Here is a 26,506-nt window from a genome sequence, read left to right on the forward strand (position 1 = left end):
AGACATATCGTTATCTTTGGCTGCTTTCAGTGATGCCGGTATTTGGTTAGACTCTTTCTCTCCGATTGTTCTGTCTGAGTTATTTTCATTAGTTACTTCCTCCAAACCATCAACATGTCTATTACACCCCATTCCTACCAGGCTGCTCAAGGAAGCCCTACCATTAATTAATGCTTCGATCTTAAATATGATCAATCTATCTTTATTAGTTGGCTATGTACCACAGGCTTTTAAGGTGGCAGTAATTAAACCATTACTTAAAAAGCCATCACTTGACCCAGCTATCTTAGCTAATTATAGGCCAATCTCCAACCTTCCTTTTCTCTCAAAAATTCTTGAAAGGGTAGTTGTAAAACAGCTAACTGATCATCTGCAGAGGAATGGTCTATTTGAAGAGTTTCAGTCAGGTTTTAGAATCCATCATAGTACAGAAACAGCATTAGTGAAGGTTACAAATGATCTTATGGCCTCAGACAGTGGACTCATCTCTGTGCTTGTTGTGTTAGACCTCAGTGCTGCTTTTGATACTGTTGACCATAAAATTTTATTACAGAGATTAGAGCATGCCATAGGTATTAAAGGCACTGCGCTGCACTGGTTTGAATCATATTTATCTAATAGATTACAATTTGTTCATGTAAATGGGGAATCTTCTTCACAGACTAAGGTTAATTATGGAGTTCCACAAGGTTCTGTGCTAGGACCAATTTTATTCACTTTATACATGTTTCCCTTAGGCAGTATTATTAGACAGCATTGCTTAAATTTTCATTGTTACGCAGATGATACCCAGCTTTATCTATCCATGAAGCCAGAGGACACACACCAATTAGCTAAACTACAGGATTGTCTTACAGACATAAAGACATGGATGACCTCTAATTTCCTGCTTTTAAACTCAGATAAAACTGAAGTTATTGTACTTGGCCCCACAAATCTTAGAAACATGGTGTCTAACCAGATCCTTACTCTGGATGGCATTACCCTGACCTCTAGTAATACTGTGAGAAATCTTGGAGTCATTTTTGATCAGGATATGTCATTCAATGCGCATATTAAACAAATATGTAGGACTGCTTTTTTGCATTTGCGCAATATCTCTAAAATTAGAAAGGTCTTGTCTCAGAGTGATGCTGAAAAACTAATTCATGCATTTATTTCCTCTAGGCTGGACTATTGTAATTCATTATTATCAGGTTGTCCTAAAAGTTCCCTGAAAAGCCTTCAGTTAATTCAAAATGCTGCAGCTAGAGTACTGACAGGGACTAGAAGGAGAGAGCATATTGGCCTCTCTTCATTGGCTTCCTGTTAATTCTAGAATAGAATTTAAAATTTAAAATTTAAAATTCTTCGTCTTACTTATAAGGTTTTGAATAATCAGGTCCCATCTTATCTTAGGGAACTCATAGTACCATATCACCCCAATAGAGTGCTTCGCTCTCAGACTGCAGGCTTACTTGTAGTTCCTAGGGTTTGTAAGAGTAGAATGGGAGGCAGAGCCTTCAGCTTTCTTCCTGTTAAAAGGGAGTTTTTCCTTCCCACTGTCGCCAAGTGCTTGCTCACAGGGGGTCGTTTTGACCGTTGGCGTTTTTCCGTAATTATTGTATGGCCTTGCCTTACAATATAAAGCGCCTTGGGGCAGCTGTTTGTTGTGATTTGGCGCTATATAAATAAAATTGATTTGATTTAATTTGTTTATGTCATTTTAAATACAAGAAATACAAAAAAATAAACAATAAAAATTTCTAAAATTAACTTCCTCAAACTCAAACTGAAAGCAAATCTCTAAAACTTGATCAAACCTGTAAATAATAATCAGTTTTATTGCCAGTTTTCTTCACACAAGTCCGGGGATGGAATCATGAACATTTCCAAGTCACTGAATATGTCTTGGATTTTATTTACATTCAATTATGAAGAAATACAAAAGTTTCTTTCACCAAAACATCAAATCTAGGCTTTTATTTCAAATGTACTTTCCATCAAATTGTAGCTGAACTTTCAGGTCTTTTTAAGAAAAACCTCCTCTACACCACTTCATCAGGAAGCTGGATTTTATATTTTTAATTAATTTATATCAAGTTGTAGAGATCTGCTTTCATTTTGAGTTAAGAAAGATAATTTTAGAAAAAAAAATGTATTTGAAATGGAATAAACAAATTAAAATGTGTGAAATACAAAGTGGTCCAATGCTTTTGAGGGCAATTGAGAAACTTACATCTCATATAAAGTGCAGTAGATAAGAGAATATTTAGAGTGGAATCGTGCAAATGGTGATACAAACATCAAATGTGGCACAAATAATCCATAGACATTAACTCTTTAAAAAAAAAAAAACTGATTGGCCACTTGAATTTTCAATAGGCAGCCAGGTAGGGGTCAACTGAAGAATTACAGAGAGGTCAAAATCACTCCAATCAATATGATTGGAGCATCTTGGTGGGCAACTTGTTCCAGAAAGGGCAAAGAGGGTGTAGGTTCTCTTTGCAGCCACTGGCTCCACCAGGTGATTTCACTGATTAACTGATTCCATCTGCTCAAAGTGATATTAATCAGTGAAATCACCTGGTGGAGTCAGTGGCTGCAAAGAAAACCTGCACCCTCTTTGCCCTTTCTGGAACAAGTTGCCCACCCCTGGTCTAAATTAAAAGATGCTCCAATCATATAGAAAACTATACCACATTATTTGCCTGATCATAAAGATTGCAAAAGAAGGTATAGTTTGGACAATCTGTGACTGAATGTTATGGACTTATGGGGTAAAAGCAGCAAGAATGGTGACAAAGGTCAGGTTCAGTTTGTACAAGGGTCAAAAGTTAAAGTTGCTCCATTAATTTTGCTCCAGCTGAATTTGATGCTTGTATCACCATGGATCTTGTCTGTCAATCCAGGAAGTCTTTGACATTCGAACATTTCCTGTTTCACTGTGACTGAGAATTCGGCACTTCCTGTTTGAGTTTGAGCTTGCCACTGAGTTCCCACGAGATTCCATGGGATCTCGTCTGTCACACTGGAAGTGTTTGACATTTGAACATTTCCTGTTTCACTGTGACTGATAAATTGGCACTTCCTGTTTGAGTGTGAGCTTGCCACTGAGTTCCCACGAGATTCCATGGGATCTCGTCTGTCAATCCAGGAACTGTTTGACATTTGAACATTTCCTGTTTTACTGTGGATATGAAAATTGGCACTTCCTGTTTAGGATGCCCTGTACCATGAGTGAGCTTCGCGCCGCTGCGTGACACTTCGCTCATATAATTGCACTCCATTGAATTTACTTCCTCAATGAATTTGCTTTACTCAACTGAATATTGTTTATTTTTCTTTACTCTCCTACGGCAGCCATGCATTTTTCCACACTTCCTTTTTTTCACTTCATCTTTATTTTTCCAGTCCCTCCATCTATATTGGCCTTGCCTGGGGGAAGTAACCCACACTGGATTGGCATCCTATCTAGGGAGAGTCATGCACACTTGTCTGCTTCACACTGTGGCATACAGAGATATGCACTAGCAATCACTATAGGCCTGTACAGGGCTTTTTCTTTCTTTTCAACATGAGTTGGCTCGTTTTATATCCACACCATAATAAATCAGACAAACATAATTATTATTATTAATAATAATAATAAAATGCAAAATTTCTACATGAATTCTAAGCCTTCCATTTGAAATTTTAAAGACCTGCCAATTGTTCATTTGTGGCAGTGCAGTTATGTCACCAACAGAACTGTTTTTATTCTCAAATGCTGTATCAGAACACAAAAAGACAGGCTTCAGGGAATATCTCTTAATTTATCAAGCCAACACTCAGTAAATTGAATGCCATGATACTAATTGCCAGTGTTAGACGCATGGTGCAGCATTGCGCCTGCTTATGCACTATTTGTGCAGTATTTGTTTCTGATTTTTTTGGAAGACTAACTCCTGTTAAACATTCAACAAATAAATATGGATCCAACAATGTTGTTAAAAGTATTTGACATCCAAACTTTCATATTTACTCATGTGCTCCAAATACAGTAGTGTTCAGAATAATAGTAGTGCTATGTGACTAACAAGATTAATCCAGGTTTTCAGTATATTTCTTATTGTTACATGGGATACAAGGTACCAGTAGATTCAGTAGATTCTCACAAATCCAACAAGACCAAGCATTCATGATATGTACACTCTTAAGGCTATGAAATTGGGCTATTAGTAAAAAAAAAAAAAAGAAAAGGGGGGTGTTCACAATAATAGTAGTGTGGCATTTGGTCAGTGAGTTTGTCAATTTTGTGGAACAAACAGGTGTGAATCAGGTGTCCCCTATTTAAGGATGAAGCTGTTATGTGCTGACGCGGGTCAGAGAACCGAACCAGCAGCTAACAATGGCCCAGCGCTAAATAACCAGAAAGCGGTTCCAAGAAACAAATTTATTCCCCCTCATGTGCAATAATTCGTGTACAACATAAATAGTCAGCTGTCTTGGCAAGGTGAAGGACGGCGCGCTCTCCAGCGCCCAAATGGATCAAAGCCCGGCACTTCTGGACTCAGATTCACCGCAGAACACCCCCCAGGTGAATACGACAAACTGACTCTGTGAAGGACGGAAAAGGTGAGGTAAGTCAACAGAGCTACAACAAATATCCTTCAGAGGCACACACTATCAGCAACAAATTCAGGTCTGAATTTAAGCCTTATGTAAATGAGCAGCTTCTCACAACAGGTGGAGGATCATCAATCCGTACGCCACGGCAGTGAGAAGCAAACTGCACAATTCTCATCAATGTTCAAATATACTGCGTAACAAAACGCCAAATTACTATTAACGATTATTCAGACGATAATCACCTCTGATGTGTGCTGACAGCATGTGTCCCTCACCCGTCCTCCTTCACAGGCACGATGTGTCAAACCCTGGCGCGGTCCTCAGCGTCTCACAACCGAATGTCACAAGGTCGAGTTCCCGGCAATTCTGCTCAAATCACTCATGGCTTAAATGCAGAACGCCATCTCATTATCTGCTTCAGCTGAAAGTCTTTAAGTCTGCACGTGAGCATCATCCACAGGTGCTGCAAGTTGTTAGGCCTGCACGTGAACATCCTCCACAGGTGCAGCCAATAGTTCTGATGAGGGTGGACTCTTCCGCCAGCACCTTCTCCACAGAAAAAAAACAGTTTGCATACCACCTGGAGAGCAAAGAAAAGAAAACAGCACTCAAATGTCCAGCCAAACCCCCCAACACACAACAGAAGCCAGCACCTGTTGAACATGCTTTTCTCTTTGAAAGCCTGAGGAAAATGGGACGTTTAAGACATTGTTTAAGAACAGCGTAGTTTGATTAAAAAGTTGATTGGAGAGGGGAAAACCTATATGCAGGTGCAAAAAATTATAGGCTGTTCATCTCCAATGATCTCCAATGCTTTAAAATGGACAAAAAATACCAGAGACGCTTGGAAGAAAATGGAAAACAACCATCAAAATGGATAGAATAACCAGAATGGCAAAGGTTCACCCATTGATCAGCTCCAGGATGATCAAAGACAGTCTGGAGTTACCTGTAAGTGCTGTGACAGTTAGAAGACACTTGTGTGAAGCTAATTTATTTGCAAGAATCCCCCGCAAAGTCCCTCTGTTAAATAAAAGACGTGTGCAGAAGAGGTTACAATTTGCCAAAGAACACATCAACTGTCCTAAAGAGAAATGGAGGAATATTTTGTGGACTGATGAGAGTAAAATTGTTCTTTTTGGGTCCAAGGGCCACATACAGTTTGTGAGATGACCCCCAAACTCTGAATTCAAGCCACAGTTCACAGTGAAGACAATGAAGCATGGTGGTGCAAGCATCATGATATGGGCATGTTTCTCCTACTATGGTGTTGGGCCTATATATCGCATACCAGGTATCATGGATCAGTTTGGATATGTCAAAATACTTGAAGAGGTCATGTTGCCTTATGTTGAAGAGGACATGCCCTTGAAATGGGTGTTTCAACAAGACAATGACCCCAAGCACACTAGTAAACAAGCAAAATCTTGGTTCCAAACCAACAAAATTAATGCCTTGCAGATGTGAAGAAATCATGAAAAACTGTGGTTATACAACTAAATACTAGTTTAGTGATTCACAGGATTGCTAAAAAAGCAGTTTGAACATAATAGTTTTGAGTTTGTAGGTCAACAGCAGATGCTATTATTATTGTGAACACCCCCTTTTCTACTTTTTTTTACTAATAGCCCAGTTTCATAGCCTTAAGAGTGTGCATATCATGAATGCTTGGTCTTGTTGGATTTGTGAGAATCTACTGAATCTACTGGTACATTGTTTCCCATGTAACAATAAGAAATATACTCAAAACCTGGATTAATCTTTTTAGTCACATAGCACTACTATTATTCTGAACACTACTGTATGTAGAACCAACACACTTTCCCAATCAATTGAATGGGAAAGTGTGTCCATGCCTAAGCAGTATTACTGTACCCTTCGTGGTCCTTCTGTCTCTCCTTCTCCTTGATATATTGTAAAAATGTATTAACAAATAACATGACATTTAAGAAAATCACAAATAACATTTTCACTTGTCTTGTGATTAAGTACTTTTAAATAAACAGTGATGCCATTGAAACTCAAGGTCTAACTCCTGGATGTGTGACCTAACAAGAGTTAGAATAGGATTCAAAAAAATATAATTATGAATAAGTGAGGTCACAAAATGACCTTCTTCATTATTTCATGAGCTTCTATAAACTTAAATATTCCTAACTATGGAAAGAAAAGTTGTTTTGAATGTGTGCTACTACACAAACAGAACACAGTGCTGCAGGGTTAAATGCTATAGCTGAAATGAAGTGAATTTATTTAAGAGTTTCTATTTCAGTGTGTGTGTGTGTGTGTGTATATATTATCTTCCGGTAAAAACACGCATAATTACAGTATTGCCAGCAGAAGTACACATCACTTAGTATAGGTGTATTCAAATGAGGTGCTCTGCAGATGATGGAAATCCCTATATTTTGTAATAAAATCTAACATTTTAAAAGAACATGAGGCATGAGATATTTAGAGGATTTTGGTGTATTGTCCTGACTAGATATTTCCCTGAAGTGGTGAAGGAAGGTCTAACCAATCAGGTCAACAACCCTGAGGTGGATGTGGACATCACCAGGCCCGACACCCTGATCCGACAGCAGATTATGGCTCTCCGTGTCATGACCAACAAGCTGAAGAATGCCTACAATGGAAATGACATCTACTTCCAGGACTCCAGTAAGTTCACTTTAATCCAGAGTACTGTTGGGTTCTTCACAAGTGGAAACATCTGACATGAATATCTTGTTGTGTACATGTAAGACATTAGGTTTTTTTATTGTGATTGTATGACACAAACTCAGGCAGCAACTTGTCATACAGTGCATGCATTTTGCCGCACAGCAAGACGGATTTTATAAGGAGAATAAATAGCTGCCTGCATACAAACACAAACACGTCATAACACAAGCCACTTTTCTGATTTCTGTGGATGCCTTTGAGGTGACACGATGTGAAATTCTCTCAGCGACAAACACTGCTTGGATGCATGACCTATTCAGAGTTACAGTTCAGATTTCAGCTTCTGCATCTTGAATTAACTTTATTTTAACCTCAGAGACCCTGAGGCCTGTTTATAAATCTTTGCTGCACTGTATAGTTTCAAGAAAATGAGCACAAAAATACGAGGTCTGTCAATAAAGTATAGGTCCTTTTAATTTTGGGGGGAGGTGGGGGATATGAATAATAAAAATTTTAAAAAGACAAGAATATTCAACATATACAAATATGTATACGAGGGCTGTCAATAAAGTATAGGTCCTTTTTATTTTTTTTAGAAACTATATGGATTTCATTCATATGTTTTTACGTCAGAAATGCTTGAACCCTTGTGCGCATGCGTGAGTTTTTCCACGCCTGTCGTTGACGTCATTCGCCTGTGAGCACTCCTTGTGGGAGGAGTCATCCAGCCGTGCGGACGGATTGCAGCGTCGGCTCGCAGCCGCCGCGACCAGGGGCGTAGGTTTGCATATGGACCATAGGGACAAGTCACAACCAATATTTTGGGATGGCAAAATAGTCCCTACCAATATTTAGAATTTTTTTTATATAACAAAATCATTCACTATTTTTTTGCGAACTCGATACTATAATTTTAGTCGTCACGTTTTGTGTTTTCGACGTGCCAGAGTGACAGGGTTACCCATGTTGCAATTTCATTAGCTCACGTTCTTCTCACATGGACGTAAACAAAGCGCATCTCGTGGCAGGCAGTGCTTAATTTGTAAAGTGGGAGGTCCCAGAGCGCAGAGGATGGGTGGCTCCGGTGCAGTGTTGCCAGATGTACGATAATTATCGTATTTGTACGATAGTTTTGCCCTCTGTACGATGTACGATCAATAATGGGAAAAAATCCAATATGTACGATAATTTCAGTTGGTTGCCCAAACACGCATCTCTCTCTGACACCCAAGAATCATTTTGCAGGTGTTGCACTCAGGCGGCATCAAATGCTGGCTTTGGGCGACCGGGACAGTCATTTGAAAGCCCGCCCCCTCTCCATACAAAGTTATGAGTTCCCATCCAATCTCTGCCGTGACAGGAAGATTCCCCAACCAACATCTTTTTTTTTTTTTCGAAACTTTATTTCAACAAATGCAATAACAAACGAACAAAACACAAGAGCAAAGAGATATACAAGAAGAATAAAAAAAAAGTAAAAGTTCCTTATGGAGGTATCAACATTTTTTTCTGTGTTCAACAAAATCTGCACAAGTGGCCATGGCATCAGATGACGACAGTGACCTCGAGGTTGAATTCGACTCTTTCTAGTCTGGTAATTAACACGTTTGTGTCCCTTCACAGAAAAAAAAAAAATCTTTCTAGTCTGGTAGTGCATTTGCTTGTGCATTTGCGTTGTTGTTGTGCCATAGTTTCCCCATTACTATAATTACTGTTTAAAAATGTGACATAAAATTCTTTGTAAATAAAAAAAAAACGCTAAAATAGCTACGTTGTATGCGTTTTGTTTGTGTACGATAATTTCTCCCAAAATACGATAATTTTGAGGTTTTGGTACGATAGTTTCATATTTCATATCTGGCAACACTGCTCCGGTGCAGAAAAACAAGAAGGGCGGGGGCTTGCGAACAATGCTGTGCGCCACACTTACAATAAACTGCACACCCACACAAACACGCACACACACCTTCACAAATGACACTAACACCCTGCCTTTTCCTCAAAAATTACTACATTTATGTTTGCTGTCTGTCTCTGTACTTTTCTGTCACTTTTGCGCTCTTTTTCATACTTTTCCCTCGTTTCAAAAGTCACCGAACGCACTTTACCGTAATATATGCAACATATAGCATACTATTGGAAACCACGGGTTCTTGGCTTGCTGTCAGTGTTGAAATTTTTCAGCATGAGGGCTTACATGGCGCACTAGTGTGAAACGTCCGTGTTTTTCCTCTGCGTTATCACATCACAGGCTTACGTTTACCGTAATACACCATATATATCATTGTAAAGCCCTTTTTTTGTTGGCAAATTAGGTTGCCAGATACCTACAACTGCATTATTGATGAAGAGAATAGATTATACATCTTGGTTGCAAAAACTTTTTTTTGTTAGCTCCACAAGTATTTTTTTTGTTGTCTTGTTCTCTCAGGTGTAGGCCTATAGAATAGATTCGTGATTTTGGGTGCAATTTTGTTATTTAAGATATTTGTTTGTTTGCCTACACACTTAATAATGTAAATAAAGTGTTAAATTATTCAGCATTATGTCGTCATATGTTATGTATTATGCTGTACTTGTGCGTCTAATGGTATGAGTGGGTTAGGGGGTGGTGGTGGTGGGCAGGGGGGCGGGGGGGTGGTATTGTCCCTACCAAAGCTGAGACCAAACCTACGCCCTTGGCCGCGACGCTCCGCCACAGGAAAAACACCTCTGTTGGAAGCCTTAAGGACAAGTTGGAACATGTCCAGCTGTTAAACAATTTCTCATATACTCACTCCACTGAAAGCCATCAAAAGCCGCCTGGATTTTACAAATATCAACATGGAGGTGTTTTTCCTGTGCCGCTGCACCGCGTTGGCTGCGTCCCGACGCGCGGACCCGTCCGCACGTCTTTCATTAAAAAAATCTCCTTTAACAGTGGAATATCCGGATAAAATGCTGAAACCGACTTCTTCTGAAACTTCTCTGTTCTCTCACGACGTCCTGGATCAATAGAGCCTGAAATGTGGAGGTTTTCAGCTTGAAACAGGCTGACGATGGCGCCTGAGAGCGCTGCGTGACGTCTCGCACCGTGGGAAGTCCTTAAAGCGACAGTATCACCTCAAAATCTCTCATCAGCTGTTAAAATTTTCACTGAAAACCAGCTTAATTTTTCGAACCGTGTCCACTTCGATGTGTCTCACAGTTTTAGAAAAAATTTTGATCAAACAAAGCGCCAGTCTCTCAGCAACTTTTCAGACAAAGGAATTCCGACGAGGGGCTGGACGACTCCTCCCACACAGAGTGCTCACAGGCGAATGACGTCACCGACAGGCGTGGAAAAACTCACGCATGCGCACGAGGGTTCAAGCATGTCTGACGTAAAAACATATGAATGAAATCCATATAGTTTTTGAAAAAAATAAAAAGGACCTATACTTTATTGACAGCCCTCGTATATCTATATGCAGTACTGTGCAAATGGCATAGGCATTTTTGCTGTGTCTAAAACATTTGACACATGAAGTAAATGTAAATATTTGTAAATACATATAAATTTAATTATATAAAATATGTGACCACTTTCATCCTTTAAACATACATGCTTCATTTACCTGTGTTTTCTGCATGAGTTGTTGTTGTTTCAACTGTTTTGTTGTAACAACAACGACAAGTTGTTATTCTTGGCAACTGTTGAGGTACTGGGTGTTACACCAACAAGGGCATGTATTCTTTTTGTTGATGTTTTATTTGAAAATTAGATTTGTGACTCAGTAATTGATTAATTTCTTAAGGCACTGTTTTTCTTTTCAAAAATAGCATGGTCTAAACTTTTGAGTGTATGCCACATAATTTAGACAAATTTGGATTTCGGAATCAATCAATCAATCAATCAACTTTTTTTCTTGTATAGCGCCAAATCACAACAAACAGTTGCCCCAAGGCGCTCCACATTGCAAGGCAAGGCCATACAATAATTATGAAACACAGTCTACGTCTAAAGCAACATAACCAAGGGATGGTCCAGGGTCACCCGATCCAGCCCTAACTATAAGCCTTAGCGAAAAGGAAAGTTTTAAGCCTAATCTTAAAAGTAGAGAGGGTATCTGTCTCCCTGATCTGAATTGGGAGCTGGTTCCACAGGAGAGGAGCCTGAAAGCTGAAGGCTCTGCCTCCCATTCTACTCTTACAAACCCTAGGAACTACAAGTAAGCCCGCAGTCTGAGAGCGAAGCGCTCTAATGGGGTAATATGGTACTATGAGGTCCCTAAGATAAGATGGGACCTGATTATTCAAAACCTTATAAGTAAGAAGAAGAATTTTAAATTCTATATATACGAGGTCTGTCCATAAAGTATCATACCTTTTTATTTTTTTTAACGTATATGGATTTGATTCATATGTTTTCACGTCAGACAAGCTTGAACCCTTGTGCGCATGCGTGAGTTTTTCCATGCCTGTCGGTGACGTCATTCGCCTGTGAGCACGCCTTGTGGAAGGAGTGGTCCCGCCCCGTCGTCGGATTTTCATTGTCTGGAAATGGCGGAATGATTTGGGTTTTTTTTCCATCAGAATTTTTTCAGAAGCTGTTAGAGACTGGCACCTGGAAACTATTCGAAAAATGTATCTGGCTTTCGGTGAAAATTTTACGGGCTTCACAGAGAATAAGGTCTGTTAGTACAGCTTTAAGGACCCCTTTAAGGATGCTCAGCGCGCCGCGCTCCGAGCTGCGACGACACGGCACAAGCCACCGGACCATTTCTGAGCTGATGGCTCTGTGGATACGAGACCATCGTGTGCTCTTTCTCTGGTTATCACAAGAGCTGGACATCAGCCATTTTCCAGCAGATTTCACTTTTAACAAGAGATTTTGTCATGGAAAGCAACACCGAGGCTTTGCGCGTCACGACCGATTCGCTTTGGAAGCGAGACAAAGGAACACCTCCGTTTCGGCGTGTCAGAGGACAGGTTTGGACATGTCCAGCTCTCCACAATTTCACTGATACTTACTGGACTGGTAAGCATTGAAAGCCGAGATAGACATGTCCAAACTTGTCCTCTGACACGCCGAAACGGAGGTGTTCCTTTGTCTTGCTTCCAAAGCGAATCGGTCGTGACGCGCGAAGCCTCCGCGCGGCTTTCCATGACAAAATCTCTTGTTAAAAGTGAAATCTGTCGGAAAATGGCTGATGTCCAGCTCTTGTGATAACCAGAGAAAGAGCACACGATGGTCTCGTATCCACAGAGCACTCAGCGCAGAAATGGTCCGGTGGCTTGTGCCGTGTCGTCGCAGCTCGGAGCGCGGCGCGCTGATGTCCTTAAAGGGGTCCTTAAAGGGGTCCTTAAAGGGGTCCTTAAAGCTGTACTACCACAAGGGTTCAAGCTTGTCTGACGTGAAAACATATGAATCAAATCCATATAGTTTAAAAAATAAAAATAAAAAGGTATGGTACTTTATAGACAGACCTCGTATAGATTTGTTTAAAATATTATTTATTTATTTGGTGTTAATTTGGAGAAATGCAATTAAAATGACACAACAATTTGGTATTGACACACCCAAATGGAAAATTATGAAGAATTTTGATAGATTTATTAAATACAAACACATCTTAACAAATATGCTCTACATTCGCCACACAAGCATGTGTGTGTGTGTGCGTGTGCATGTGCTATGTATAGTACATTTCTAAACAAACATTACAAAGTGCTTTACACCATGAGTGCAAATAAGTCATAAAAGAAGAGCAAAGAATAAAAATGTGTAATAGGTTACAAAGCAAATGAAGCTGAATATGTGGATCACAGACTGCACCCACAACTAAATAATTGGTCAATTAAAATTAAATAAGCTCATAAACATTAAAATCTGGATAGGCAGACCGGGGTGGTGGTCCCTCTGTTTAAGAAGGGGGACCGGAGGGTGTGTTCCAACTACAGGGGGATCACACTCCTCAGCGTCCCCGGTAAGATCTATTCCACAGTACTGGAGAGGAGAATTTGACCGATAGTCAAACCTAATAAGTTGTTTAACGCAAGCTCTAAAGAGTTTGCGTTAAACAATTATGATCCATCAATCCATCCATTTTCTTTCGCTTTATCTGGAGTCGGGTTGCGAGGGCAGCAGCTCAAGCAAAGCCGCCCAGACCTCCCGATCCACACACACCTCCCCCAGCTCCTCCGGGGGACCCCCAAGGCGTTCCCAAGCCAGCCGAGAGATGTAGTCCCTCCAGCGTGTCCTGGGTCTTCCCCGGGCCTCCTCCCAATGGGCCGCTTGTACTCGCGATCTCGCTCTTTCGGTCATGAGCCAAATCTCATGACCATAGGTGAGGATCGGAACGTAGATCGATCGGTAAATCGAGAGCTCTGCCCCCCTACTCAGCTCTCTCTTCACCACGATGGTCCAATACAGCGACCGCATCACTGCAGATGCTGCACCGATCCGTCTATCGATCTCACGCTCCATCCGTCCCTCACTCGTGAACAAGACCCCGAGATACTTAAACTCCTCCACTTGAGGCAAGGACACTCCAGCAACCTGAAGAGGGCAAAGCACCTTTTTCCGGTTGAGAACCATGGCCTTGGATTTGGAGGTGCTGATTTTCATCCCCGGACACTTCACACTCGGCTACAAACCACCCCAGTGCACGCTGAAGGTCCTGATTTGACAAAGCCAACAGAACCACATCGTCCGCAAACAGCAGAGACGAGATTCTGTGGTTCCCAAACCAGACCCCCTCTACACCCTGGCTGCGCCTAGAAATTCTGTCCATAAAAATAACGAACAGAACTGGTGACAAAGGGCAGCCCTGCCGGAGGCCAACGTGCACTGGAAACAGGTTTGACTTACTACCGGCAATGCGAACCAAGCTCCTGCTGTGGTCGCACAGGGACCGGATAGCCCTTAGCAAAGGATCCCGGACCCCGTACTCCCAGAGCACCCCCCACAGGGTGCCCCGAGGGACATGGTCGAACGCCTTCTCCAGATCCACAAAACACATGTGGACTGGTTGGGCGAACTCCCATGAACCCTTGAGCACCCGATGGGGCGTGTAGAGCTGGTCCAGTGTGCCGTGACCAGGACGAAAACCACACTGGTCCTCCTGAATCCGAGGTTCGACCATTGGTCAAATTCTCCTCTCCAGTACTCTGGAATAGACCTTACCGGGAAGGCTGAGGAGTGTGATCCCCCTATAGTTGGAACACCCCCTCCTGTCCCCCTTCTTAAACAGAGGGACCACCACCCCGGTCTGCCAATCCAGAGGCACTGTCCCCGATCGCCACGCAATGTTGCAGAGGTGTGTCAGCCAAGACAGTCCCACAACATCCAGAGACTTAAGGTACTCAGGACGGATTTCATCCACCCCAGGAGCCTTGCCACCAAGGAGCTTTCTTACCACCTCGGTGACTTCGGCCTGGGTAATGGATAAGTCCACCTCTGAGTCCCCAGTCTCTGCTTCCTCTTCGGAAGACGTGACAATGGGATTGAGGAGATCCTCGAAGTATTTCTTCCACCGCCTGACAACATCAACAGCTCCCCACCCGCACCATAAACAGTGCTGGCGGAGAGCTGCTTCTGCCTCCTGAGGCATCGGACGGTTTGCCAGAATCTCTTCGAGGCCGACCGATAGTCCTCCTCCATGGCCTCCCCGAACTCCTCCCAGACCCGAGTTTTTGCCTCTGCGACCGCACGGGCTGCGGCACGCTTGGCCTGCCGGTACCTGTCAGCTGCCTCTGGGGTCCCACCTAAAAACAAAGATAAGTAGGACTCCTTCTTCAGCTTGACGACATCCCTTACTTCCGGCGTCCACCACCGGGTTCAGGGATTGCCGCCGCGACAGGCACCAGAGACCTTGTGACCACAGCTACGAGCGGCCGCATCGACAATGGAGGTGGAGGACATGGTCCACTTGGACTCCATGTCTCCAGCCTCCCCCGGGATCTGGGAGAAGCTCTCCCGGAGGTGGGAGTTGAAGACCTCGCTGACAGAAGGTTCCGCCAGTTGTTCCCAGCAGACCCTCACGATACGTTTGGGCCTGCGAGGTCTGACCGGCTTCCTCCCCTTCCAGTGGATCCATCTCACCACCAGGTGGTGATCGGTCGACAGCTCTGCCCCTCTCTTCACTCGAGTGTCCGAGACACGTGGCTGAAGGTCAGATGATACGACTACAAAGTCGATCATCGACCTCCGGCTCAGGGTGTCCTGGTGCCACGTGCACTTATGGACACCCTTGTGCTCAAACATGGTGTTCGTGATGGACAAACTGTGACTAGCACAGAAGTCCAACAACTGAACACCACTCGGGTTCAGATCGGCGAGGCCGTGCTTCCCGATCACCCCCCTCCAGGTCTCATGTCACTGCCCACGTGGGCGTTGAAATCCCCCAGGAGAACAATGGAGTCCCCAGTCGGAGCGCTATCTAGTACCCCTCCCAGGGACTCCAAGACAGTCGGGTATTCTGCACTGCCGCTCGGCCCGTAGGCCGAGACAACGGTGAGAGACCTGTCCCCGACCCGAAGGCGTAGGGACGCGACCCTCTCGTTCACTGGAGTGAACTCCAACACATGGCGACTGAGCTGGGGAGCAATAAGCAATGCGACCCCAGCTCTCCGCCTCTCCCCGTGGGCAACGCCAGAAAAATGAAGCGTCCAGCCCTTCTCCAGGAGTTGGGTACCAGAGCCATACCGGGTGACGTCTCGGTCCTTGATTTTATACTGGTCATGGAGGTTCTGAACTGCCCTTAGTCTGACCCGTCACCTAGGACCTGTTTGCCTTGGGAGACCCTACAAGGGGCACAAAGCCCCCGACAACATAGCTCCTAGGATCATCCGGGTACGTAAACTCCCCCACCACGATAAGGTGGCAGCTAGAGGGGGAGACAATTATGATTTTTGGTTTAATCTTTTAAGGACACCCACGGTCATGGGTCATGTGACCAATATTCATATTTGTGTTCAATAGTAACCATACGTGTATCTTTAACTAATTCCTCAGAACAGCCTTTGTAAATGTAATCTTTTGTTAAGCATGAGGCCCAGATTTTGGCCCAGCCTTGTTCACATTTCACAATTTTTTGTCAAAATCAAATCACTTTGTTTTTGGCTGACCATTAATGATTTTGCCACATTTGGCCCAAATTGGGTTTAAGCACTTAATTTTGTTCACGCACAGATAAACACACAGGGCCGAGAACAATATCCCAGCATGCACTACTGCATGCTGGTAATATGCCTGTAATATGCCTGGATGTGTATTGTCACACATTTAATCTTGCAGTTATTATTTGGTGCACTATTAATATGTGCAACTGAATTTACCCGAGCTTTAAAATTAAAACAGTACAGTGCTTTGTGAACACACTGCGAAGCAGAGCCTCGGGTAAAAACACTGTGAATTATATTAAAAACATTCTGCTGCATTGTACAATGAACAATCAAGCGTCATACACAGTGGCAGTCTGTAGTTTGTTCCCTACACTGTTTTGTGCCAGAATAAAGCATGAGGTCATCATGCACCATTACACTTTATTATACTGCCCTATTTATATGTTGGGAAGAGAATAATTACTTCATATTTCTAAATTGATCAAGTTAATTAGGTCATGGTAATTACAGCCCTTCTCTTAGTGCCTACCGTTTTTACATTTAGTGGTGTAATCTGAAACAAAAAAGGTGCAGTTTATCTGCACTGACCTTGCTTTTGTTCTTGCAACACTGTCAGCTAAAATTCAAACTTGATATGAAGTGAACCTGCAGTAAACCACCAGCTTTGTAAGTTTCCGCCCTTCCTAAGGGCCCCTTCACACATAGTGCGAATATGGTCGATTTGCGCATAAAGTGTGCATGAAGCAGGAATCGTGTGCAAAACATGTAAAATCACAGCTGCCTCATACAACTGTTGCGACATCTTTTTGTGCACACCAGCGGCTGAAAGACAGACTGTGCGCTGTGCAAACCCATCAAACCCTCTTGCGGCAGGTGTCGGCCAAATTCCAGGTGACACACAGGAACATTTAAAACCGCTCTCATGGCACTTAGAAAATGTGTGGCCATTTGTACTATTAAAACAACAGCAGACAATCACTGTCATGCTGGCAGTGAAATTTGTCCAAGTGCCCCACCAGTGTGGCTTTGGTGTGTGCGCTGAACTGACAGGAGGTGTGGCAGTTGACAGAAGCAGATGTGGAGATCTGTCATTCTGGACATCCCAGCTGGACAACATGAAATTTCTTTGGATGGACATGGACTAAAAACTGGCCACTGTGACGCGCATGTGTCTGTTTGCTGTGATCATGTGGACATAAATCATGGGTTAAAGTTCTCCGTCACCACGACGGATTTCTGTCATTTGGAAAATTTAACTACACATATGCGTGCGCACGTGGTGTCATGCGTGTTTTGGGACCAAAATATGATAGTCTCACTGTCAAAGCAACATCCCATTCTGAACTAATCAAAGCAGCAGCAATGTCAGCGTGGACTGCGGAGGAAGGGACTGTGTGAATTTTCCTTCCTCTCCACTCTGTTTACTGCTTACCATGAGCCACAGTCCTTCTCCTCCCTGTCTTCGTGGAAACATTGGCAGACACTCCCCAAGTACAGCGGGGCGTGGCTTTGCTTTGAACCAATGAAGCAATGATCCGACTCTGCTTCTATGGTTTGTCGCTTTATCTTAATTTTCCACCGCTAAAACCCTAAAGAGCATGTCTGTGAGTAATATTTACCTTTTTTATATTAAACTGACCTGTTATGGTCTTCTAAAACAGTTGATAGATGTATTTTATAACTTAAAAACGGGACCGATGCTAACGCGTTAGCATGTCTATGGTGTTTTCAATGTTAAAGTTAGCATTAAGCTGTTCGCATCTCAGCACAGTTTGTGTGCATGTTTTCTGTATAATAAATAAATGATGGCTTAGTGTTTGTTGTCGTAAAAGAGTCAAATGTATTCCGAATTGTAATTTATTTATTTATTTTTATTTATATATTAATAATAATAATAATCAGAAGAATCAGAATCATCTTTATTGTCATTGTAATTTGCATGACAAGGAGATTCGATTGCAACTCCAAAAAGGTGCTTTCCGTGGTGCGAGTAATTTTTAGCCAAATAAAAGATAGTGAAATTTAACGGTAAATTATTCAGAGTATATGTACAACTAATATAAACACAAGATAAAATAAAATGAAATGTGGACTAAGTAATGTAAAACGAGAATTATATACAACTGTTTAAGTTTAATGACAATTTGTTTCAGTCAAACCACATCCAAACTGTGTTTTTACACAAGAAAAAAATAAAATGCAGTAAACTGCACATATGTGTCTTTTTTCATGAAAATAACTTATTAAAGATCACATATTACACTTTAGTCAGGCCTTTAAAATACTTTTGTGGACTCTTGCTGTAATATGTTGTCAGTGGTTGAGATAATTTCTGTAGGCATCTAAAAATGCTCATAATTGGGTTAAACCTGATGGAAATCTCTCAGAATAAAACAAAACATTACTCAAGGTATGTTTTTGAGTTTTGAGTTTCTCATTGCGCATGCTTTTTCAAAACTGGTGACAGTGTTACTTTGTGCACAGCAGAACAACATTGTCAGTTGCTTTAGGCCCTAATTTTGTATTTTATTGACTGTACAGCCAGTGACACAACACCCATTTGGTGCATCCTTTGGATTAGAACAGACCAAAATACTACAGAAGACAAAGAATTTTTACTTGACAATTTGAAGTGAGTTTTCTTTGTTTCAGAGGACTTCATACCCATTAAAATTCACCAGAATATACAAAATTTGACTTGCTCTTTTAAAAAAAATTCTGTGGGAGATCCCCCAGACCCCCATAGTTTGAAGTGAGCTTTCTTTGTTTCAGAGTGCTTCATGCCCATTAAAAATCACCAGAATATACAAAATTTGACTTGCTTTTTTAAAAAAAATTCTGGGGGAGATCCCCCAGACCCCCCATAATCAATACTGTGTTTTTACTTAACAGTTTGAAGTGAGTTTTCTTTGTTTCAGAGGGCTTCATACCCATTAAAATTCACCAGAATATACAAAATTTGACTTGCTCTTTTAAAAAAAAAAATTCTGGGGGAGATCCCCCAGACCCCCCACAATCAATACTGTGTTTTTACTTAACAGTTTGAAGTGAGTTTTCTTTGTTTCAGAGAGCTTCATACCCATTAAAATTCACCAGAATACACAAAATTTGACTTGGTCTTTAAAAAATGTTCTGAGGGAGCATCCCCAGACCCCCCAGAATCAAGACTGCACCCCACCACTCTTTTATGTACCTTTATGTTCAGGTTTTGCATTCTTTTTATGCTTTGTCTCTCTCTCCTTAGAGGCTATTTAGAATAGATTTGTATGGTGTATAATGTGTTTATTGTATTTATTGAGGAAAAAAGAGTGTGTGCCCCCACTACTCCACATTTTAGGGAATTGCTGGCAGTGATTTTTGCCAGGAAAAAATTTCAGTCAGATGAAAATTTATTGCTTCAACCCATGACATAAATAAAAACATATATCACTGTGGCGATAGCAGGCTGCCCCCAAGTTGAAACGGACCGTCAGATCATAACTCGCAGCTGGCGATCTGACTGTCACGTAACCCACGTGAGCTCTGTTCCACATGACGCGATGTCAGTCCTGCGACGCACCGGCAGGACACGCGCAGAGCCGGCTGGGCACGCACCAGCAGATGTGGACATGATGAGATGAGCAAACTGCTTCTCATTCATGTCATTTCATGACTGTACATCTGTGACCATGGGTCATCTACAGAGGAACAGATGGTTCATATTTGTATTGCACCGCTTGATAAGAGGGATTCAATATAATGCGATGTTTTTATATGGTGTGTGATTTTATGTTTTTTAAATACATCCACGTCCTTCCTGATATCAGGCAGTTTCCTGCACCTTCACAGGTCAGCGATGGTAGCTCAGTGGTAAAGTTTCTGACTGCCAACCAGAGTTTTTGGTAAGCATAGGTTTGAATCCCGTGGGTGACATGTATTTTTTTTTTTTTCACAGCAGCTGCGTGATGTGGTTACACATCGCACTGCTGCTCGCACTTTGTTCCCATGTGCACAAAACTGTTGCAACATGTATTTTTAAAAATTTTTATTTATTTTTTCTTTACAGCAGCTGCGCAATGTATAACCACATCACAGAGCTGGTACAAACCATGCACGAACCATCACACCGGCATCGCACACGCCGTGATGTTTCGTGGTGCATTCATACGAACTGTTCCAACAGGAGTTGCCCTGAGTTGTACATATTCGCACTATGTGTGAAGGGGCCTTAAAATACACGTTATGCATATGTCAGTTTTCTGTACAAGTGTGCACATTTTAGAAAGTAAGGGCGTTCTACCAGTTTTTGCCCCCAATTTCTGTCCCAGTGTCAAAATTGAGGAAATCTGGCCTGATTGTGTAAAATCGTAGACACTGTTTATATTACCTACTTTTATAATCTCCGCTTACATATGTACAAGTGTAACCAAGTATTGCTGAATACGCCTGAGTATGTACTATTCCCATTGCATGATTGTTTTTGTGTATGCTACAATGCTCCTTTTACTGGCAAACCAACCAACCAAAGATGCAAAGCAAAGCAACCAAAGATGTTAGTAATGTTGTGTATTTATATTTTAACTTTGATTTACTATGTTGTTGGTTTTGATGTATGGGTGCTATGTACCGGATGTGTTGTTATGTAGCAGACCCCTCTGTCCAAGAGGTTATATTTACACACAGTCGAAACAGTTTCCACCTAGCTAGCAGCATGTGATGTCACCGTGCTAATGTCCGCTAAATGGTTTGTAAATCCTTCCAGAGGTGTTATCAGGTTACAAAAACAGCGTTTTCAGAAGTGCTTTTTTAGAAGTGTTTATTTCTCGCTAGCTTTTACATAATATATGAGAAAGGTGTTATTTCTAACCAAAAATGAAGCAGTTAGCAACACCAGGAAGTGACATCAGCACGCTAATGTCTGCGAGATCATGCCATAAAATTAGGTACAGAATGCAACTTTTTAACCTCTTAAAATAACTCTTACAATAGGTCAAGGTTCGCCATCTTCGAACTTGTCCAAGGTCTGTGTCCCAAGAATTTTCCCTGTGAATTTGAAGGATTGGACTTATGTTGAACACAGATGGATGGCGGGACAGACGGATGTCAGGTCTTCACAATGCCCGATGGCCATATGTTGGCCTCAGGTAAAAATGATTATCCATATATGGGCACAGGCAATTGACATTTTTGGCTTAAAATTCAGATTTATTATATGGCTGCGATGCTACGCGCACTCTGACTGACTGATTACAGGTTTGATATTTTCCCATATCAGACCAGTTTCCATGACAACTGGTTCACAACACATTTTCTTTTCAAACCAGAAAGCTAAAAACTTGATTAGAAAAAGCAAGTCGGACATGAACGTACTCCCTAAATATCTCAACAGCATCAGAAAAAACACAGATTGATAGCTTACCAGTTAACGACAGGACAATGTTAGCAAGTTCTTCATGGAGGCGAAGAAATAGAACAAGCTCAATACCGTCAGCAGCATATTCGGGTGATACTGTAAGTTTGCACATTTGTATGTATATAATAGCCATATAATAAAGGAATTATTAACCTCACATTATTAATCGGGGATATCAGACCTTGGTGTTTTCCGCACAGACCTCACTGTGATAACACCTCGGTGTGATATTTCCCCATACAGACCTCTCCCTCGGTTAATAATCCTTTAATATTTAATGTGAAACACCCACTGAGAGCAAGCTTTTTTAACCATTGTTGATGGAGAAAAGGTTGTGCAGTGTGTGGAATCTGCAATCACTCCGGATGCAAACTAAATTGAAGTTCTATTGTCAAACTGATGATTGATATTCCATCACCAAATACATGAACCTCTAGCATTTTGCTGATGTATAAAGTAGTAATGGGGCAGTGTGACGTCAGATGAAATCAGTATTCCATTCACGGAATCCTGGACTGACCAGTCTAGTCAAAAGGCCATCTATTTTACAAAATATGATTCTCCTCAGAGATAACATGCTCTCCTTTGCTCGACCAACTAAAAATATCTTATATTTTTAGAGGGACATGTCACTGTCTCCAGTCCAAACATAGAGCAAACAGCCTCAAATCTGTTTCTGAACATCAATCGAGCCGATGTGAAGCAGCGCCGAGGTAAAAAGTTGTATCCCTAAGGTAAAAAAGTAAAAAGGATGTCATGTTATTGTGATTTTAACATTTGTTCACTTTCCCCATTGTATGAAAGTTTCTTTTTTATTTTCTAATCAATATGATGTGTGTGTGTGTGTGTGTGTGTGTGTGTGTGTGTGTGTGTGTGTGTGTGTGTGTGTGTGTGTGTGTGTGTGTGTGTGTGTGTGTGTGTGTGTGTGTGTGTGTGTGTGTGTGTGTAGAACTCAGGCACATCCTGTGATGTTTAGACAAGACAAATAAATTGAACTAGTGTGTTGCCTGTGGGCATCCACAGGCTCTAGATTGACCCAAAATACATAAGCATACCAAACAGCAAATGTCAGTTCTCCCCAGTTTCTCCGTGATCGAGGTTACACACATGCACAGATATGCAGAGCCATTGCCTTTTAATATACAGATGATTAACTGCCCCCTGCTAGAATGGCGTGTGAATCCAGAATTGAATTCTCAGCGTCCATTGATCCCCTAATATCCCTAATTTCTCCATATATATTAGTCCTGTCAATATTCCTTTTTCGCTGCATTCGTCTTTTACCCAAGATACATAAGCATACCAAACGGCAAATGTCAGCTCTCCTCAGTTTCTCCATGATTAAAGCCATATACACACACACACACACACACACACACATACATGTGCACAGAGGCTACTTGGCTTTTAATGTATAGATGAGTTTTAACAATTTTCACATTTTCATTGAAGCATCTTTCAAGTCCCATTTTATGTTTGTATGCAGTTTTTTGTTGTTTTTTTATGTCCCTGGTGTGTTGTAGTAATTAAATTAAGGGGTTGGGGGGGGGGGCAAATATTATGTGCTTTACAGACTTGGGGAGTAACGGAATACATGTAACGGCGTTGCGTAATTAGGATACAAAAAAAGGTAACTGTATTCCGCTACAGTTACAGAAAAAAAGACGTATTCAGATTACAGGTATATTTAGTAAAAATGGGGATTAGTTCACAGGATTACAATTTTAATGCATTTTATGATATTATCTGTATATATTTTTTTCTTTGAAACGAAAATGTGGACAGCATGACGTCTCCAAACCGGGCAAAATATTGATGAAGTACACGGATGTTAATGCATTTTCAATGGAGATTCACGACTGAACACACTCAGAAAAATGCTCGCAAAATACGTGTTAAAAAAATGCCATTTTGACCTGGATATCGAGCCAGTAAAATTAAATTACATTAAATTATGTCAGGAAAGTATTAAACTTACTCTGACACACACACATTCTCAAATATTAGTGTTGAAAGTTACACGGATCTGCGCTGTTCAAGCTGCTGAGCTGAGGCGTCCTGCTGCAGCTGCTCTGTTCAACGCAGCTCCTAAAACCATTACCAATTACCGATACATTTATATATATTATATTTTTACACAATTATCCTTTATTGACCGAGTTTCATTCATGAAGTCAGTGGTGTGGGTACACATCGCTGTGTGTGGGTGTGACTGTGAGCGGTACAGCACGGGTCATTATAATCTCATTATTTTAAGGTGCAAATAAAAAAAAAAAATCCCGTGTCTTGTCGAACAATTTTAATCACTAACGACAAGTATTTTAACTAGACATTGGTCTAGCAGTGGAAAATATCAACTAGACATAAGTGAAGAGTTAATGGTCCGTGTCATCGGGCGACACGGGTGGCAGGAAACATACAACTGTTGATCATCCAAATATCACGGACAAAGTGACAAGAAAAACCAAACCACTTATGGAAGGAAATATTGTCTCCCTTGTTCCTCCGTTTGTGGCTTTGCCAACATGCGCAGCTTTCCAGAATATTCCACCTGTTTCTTGAACTTCTATTCACGCAAATCACTAACTTGCCCGGAATTAAAATGGCGATCACGCCTCCTTACTGACAGTATTTACTTAATGGTTTTCATTATGCTGTTGTTCTTATTTTGAAAGTTCAATAAGTGGACTGATATGTTAAACATGGTGCAAATGCCATGTGAAAGACTAAAGTAAGATAATTTTATGTTTACTGAACAAGTAGTAGACTTTTTTTGTTTTGTATATTGTTCTGCCACTTTTAATTACAAATTAATCCGCACAACGCCTGAGTTTTCATTATCCTTCATTTGTTTGGCATTTTTTGTTGAAAATTTAGCAGGTGAACACTGGGTGTGTTTAAAACAATATTGTGGCGCTCTTAATTCATAATGTGAAGTAAAACAGAGCATGCCATGTAAAAGAAACAGTTTTATTTTTGCTTAATAAACTGTACTATGTGGTCAAGACTATTTATATTTAGTTTCTTTTGTCTGTATTACCATATTTGATATTGGAGTAATCCAGAAGTAACTGAAAGTAATCAAATTACATTACTTTAATATTATGGTACTTGGATTACATTACTGACTACATTTTTCAACAGGTAACTAGTAACTGTATTGGAATACATTTTTAAAATAACCCTCCCAACCCTGGTGCTTTATTAGTGCTGGAACATTAAATTTTCCACTTCCATAATTTTCACCCATTTTCATTCATTCATGTTTGCAGAAAATATGCAAACCTTATTTTTATGCTCTAGAGTCATATAACTCTTCACACCAGCCGTGTCTGTCTATTTCTTGAAAATGTGCATCATTTCTTGCTGCAGGTGATGAGGGCAGCAGCTCCGGCAGCGGCAGTGGCTGCACTGGCGGCTGCACCACAGAGATGGTTTTCATTGGAACAGAGGCTCCTGTGATCGGAGCCGACAGGAGCGATGAGCGTGCAGCAGCGGCAGGCAGGTTGCCCTCCCATCAGCCGTCTCTGGTGATGCTAATTGTTGTCGTGGCGCTCCCTCTGTGGGCGCTGCAGATACAGTGGAGATAATACACGAGCAATCACAGACCTTTGTACTGTTACGTGCAGTATGTTGAACAGTAAGTGCAAATGCTGTTGACGTTCCCTCACTGGACATGTAGAAGCTCCTGGAGACATGTTGGGCTGCTGTAAGGACTGACGTGAGTGCAGTGCTGCATCCTGCTTGTCCCCCAAAGAATGCTTGGTGCCATCACTGAACCAGCTTTCACACCTCTGAAAAAGAGAATGTGTTGTTTTCTCATTGTTCTGGAGTCGGTTCTGACAACATGTTTCTCTTCTAGAAAGTGATAACCTTCTTAAGATGGTTCACAATTCTTCAGAGAAATGGGATTTTTTTTTTTCTTTATGATAGATTTCTGAGATAAGAGCCATTTCATCCAGCCAGTGCTCCCGATCAGCGGAAAACAAGAGTTGAGTTTTGCAGGCTGCAGGATTGGCAAGTGAGCAGTTGGCCCGTTTTAATTTATTTGCTGATATCACTGTGGCTGTTGGAGGGAGCTGCTTTATTCTTGCACATTTGATAATCTCAGATTAGGTACTAATGTACTGCAACACAGAAGGTACTTTTGCACAGATTAATTTTTGTTGTATTGTTAAATTTATAAAACTACAGGAAGCATCGACCCTCCTACAGAAAGAATATTTGTTTTCAGATCAATTCAGTGATTGTATTGACCGTACCCGTACACTTTTATCCATCTCACTGGCAGTCTTACTGGTTTTGCTAATGGCTGCGAATTTATACAAAATGTGTTGTTTTTAAAAACTCCAAGAACACCTGTCAAATGAAAAACTGCCTGCTGCCAATGTTCAGTTAACGGATTTATTTGCTTGAACATTTCAAATTTAATTTCACTTACTCAGAATGTCTCATAACAAATCAAAAAATTGGGATGATCAAGAGGAAAACTTGAACTTAGTAGAAATGGGTACTCATTAGGGCAGGGGCACTTATCAATGTAAGGTAAGGGTTATATGATGGGGTTACTTCATCCAGTTTGGTCACATGACAATGGATATGCAAATATATATATATATATATATATATATATATATATACAACCCCTGGCAAAAATTATGGAATCACCGGCCTCGGAGGATGTTCCGAGTTGTTTAATGAGTTGTTTAATTTTGTAGAAAAAAGCAGATCACAGACATGACACAAAACTAAAGTCATTTCAAATGGCAACTT

The 26,506-nt window shown here is 41.3% G+C and overlaps 1 protein-coding gene across 2 annotated transcripts in view; it reads left to right on the forward strand.

Moving 5' to 3' along the window:
• Nucleotides 1–25,726, forward strand: part of gpc6a (glypican 6a) — a 743,431-nt gene extending 717,705 nt beyond the window's left edge. For both annotated transcript variants that reach the window (XM_034192493.1, XM_034192502.1), the window contains 2 exons: nt 7,076–7,251; nt 25,106–25,726. In XM_034192493.1, coding sequence (XP_034048384.1) covers nt 7,076–7,251; nt 25,106–25,323 — 394 coding nt within the window. In that variant the 3' untranslated portion in view covers nt 25,324–25,726. The remainder of the gene's footprint in view (nt 1–7,075; nt 7,252–25,105) is intronic.
• The last annotated feature ends 780 nt before the right edge of the window (nt 25,727–26,506 follow it).

Source organism: Thalassophryne amazonica, chromosome 2 (genome assembly GCF_902500255.1).
Source record: "Thalassophryne amazonica chromosome 2, fThaAma1.1, whole genome shotgun sequence".
NCBI lineage: Eukaryota > Metazoa > Chordata > Actinopteri > Batrachoidiformes > Batrachoididae > Thalassophryne > Thalassophryne amazonica.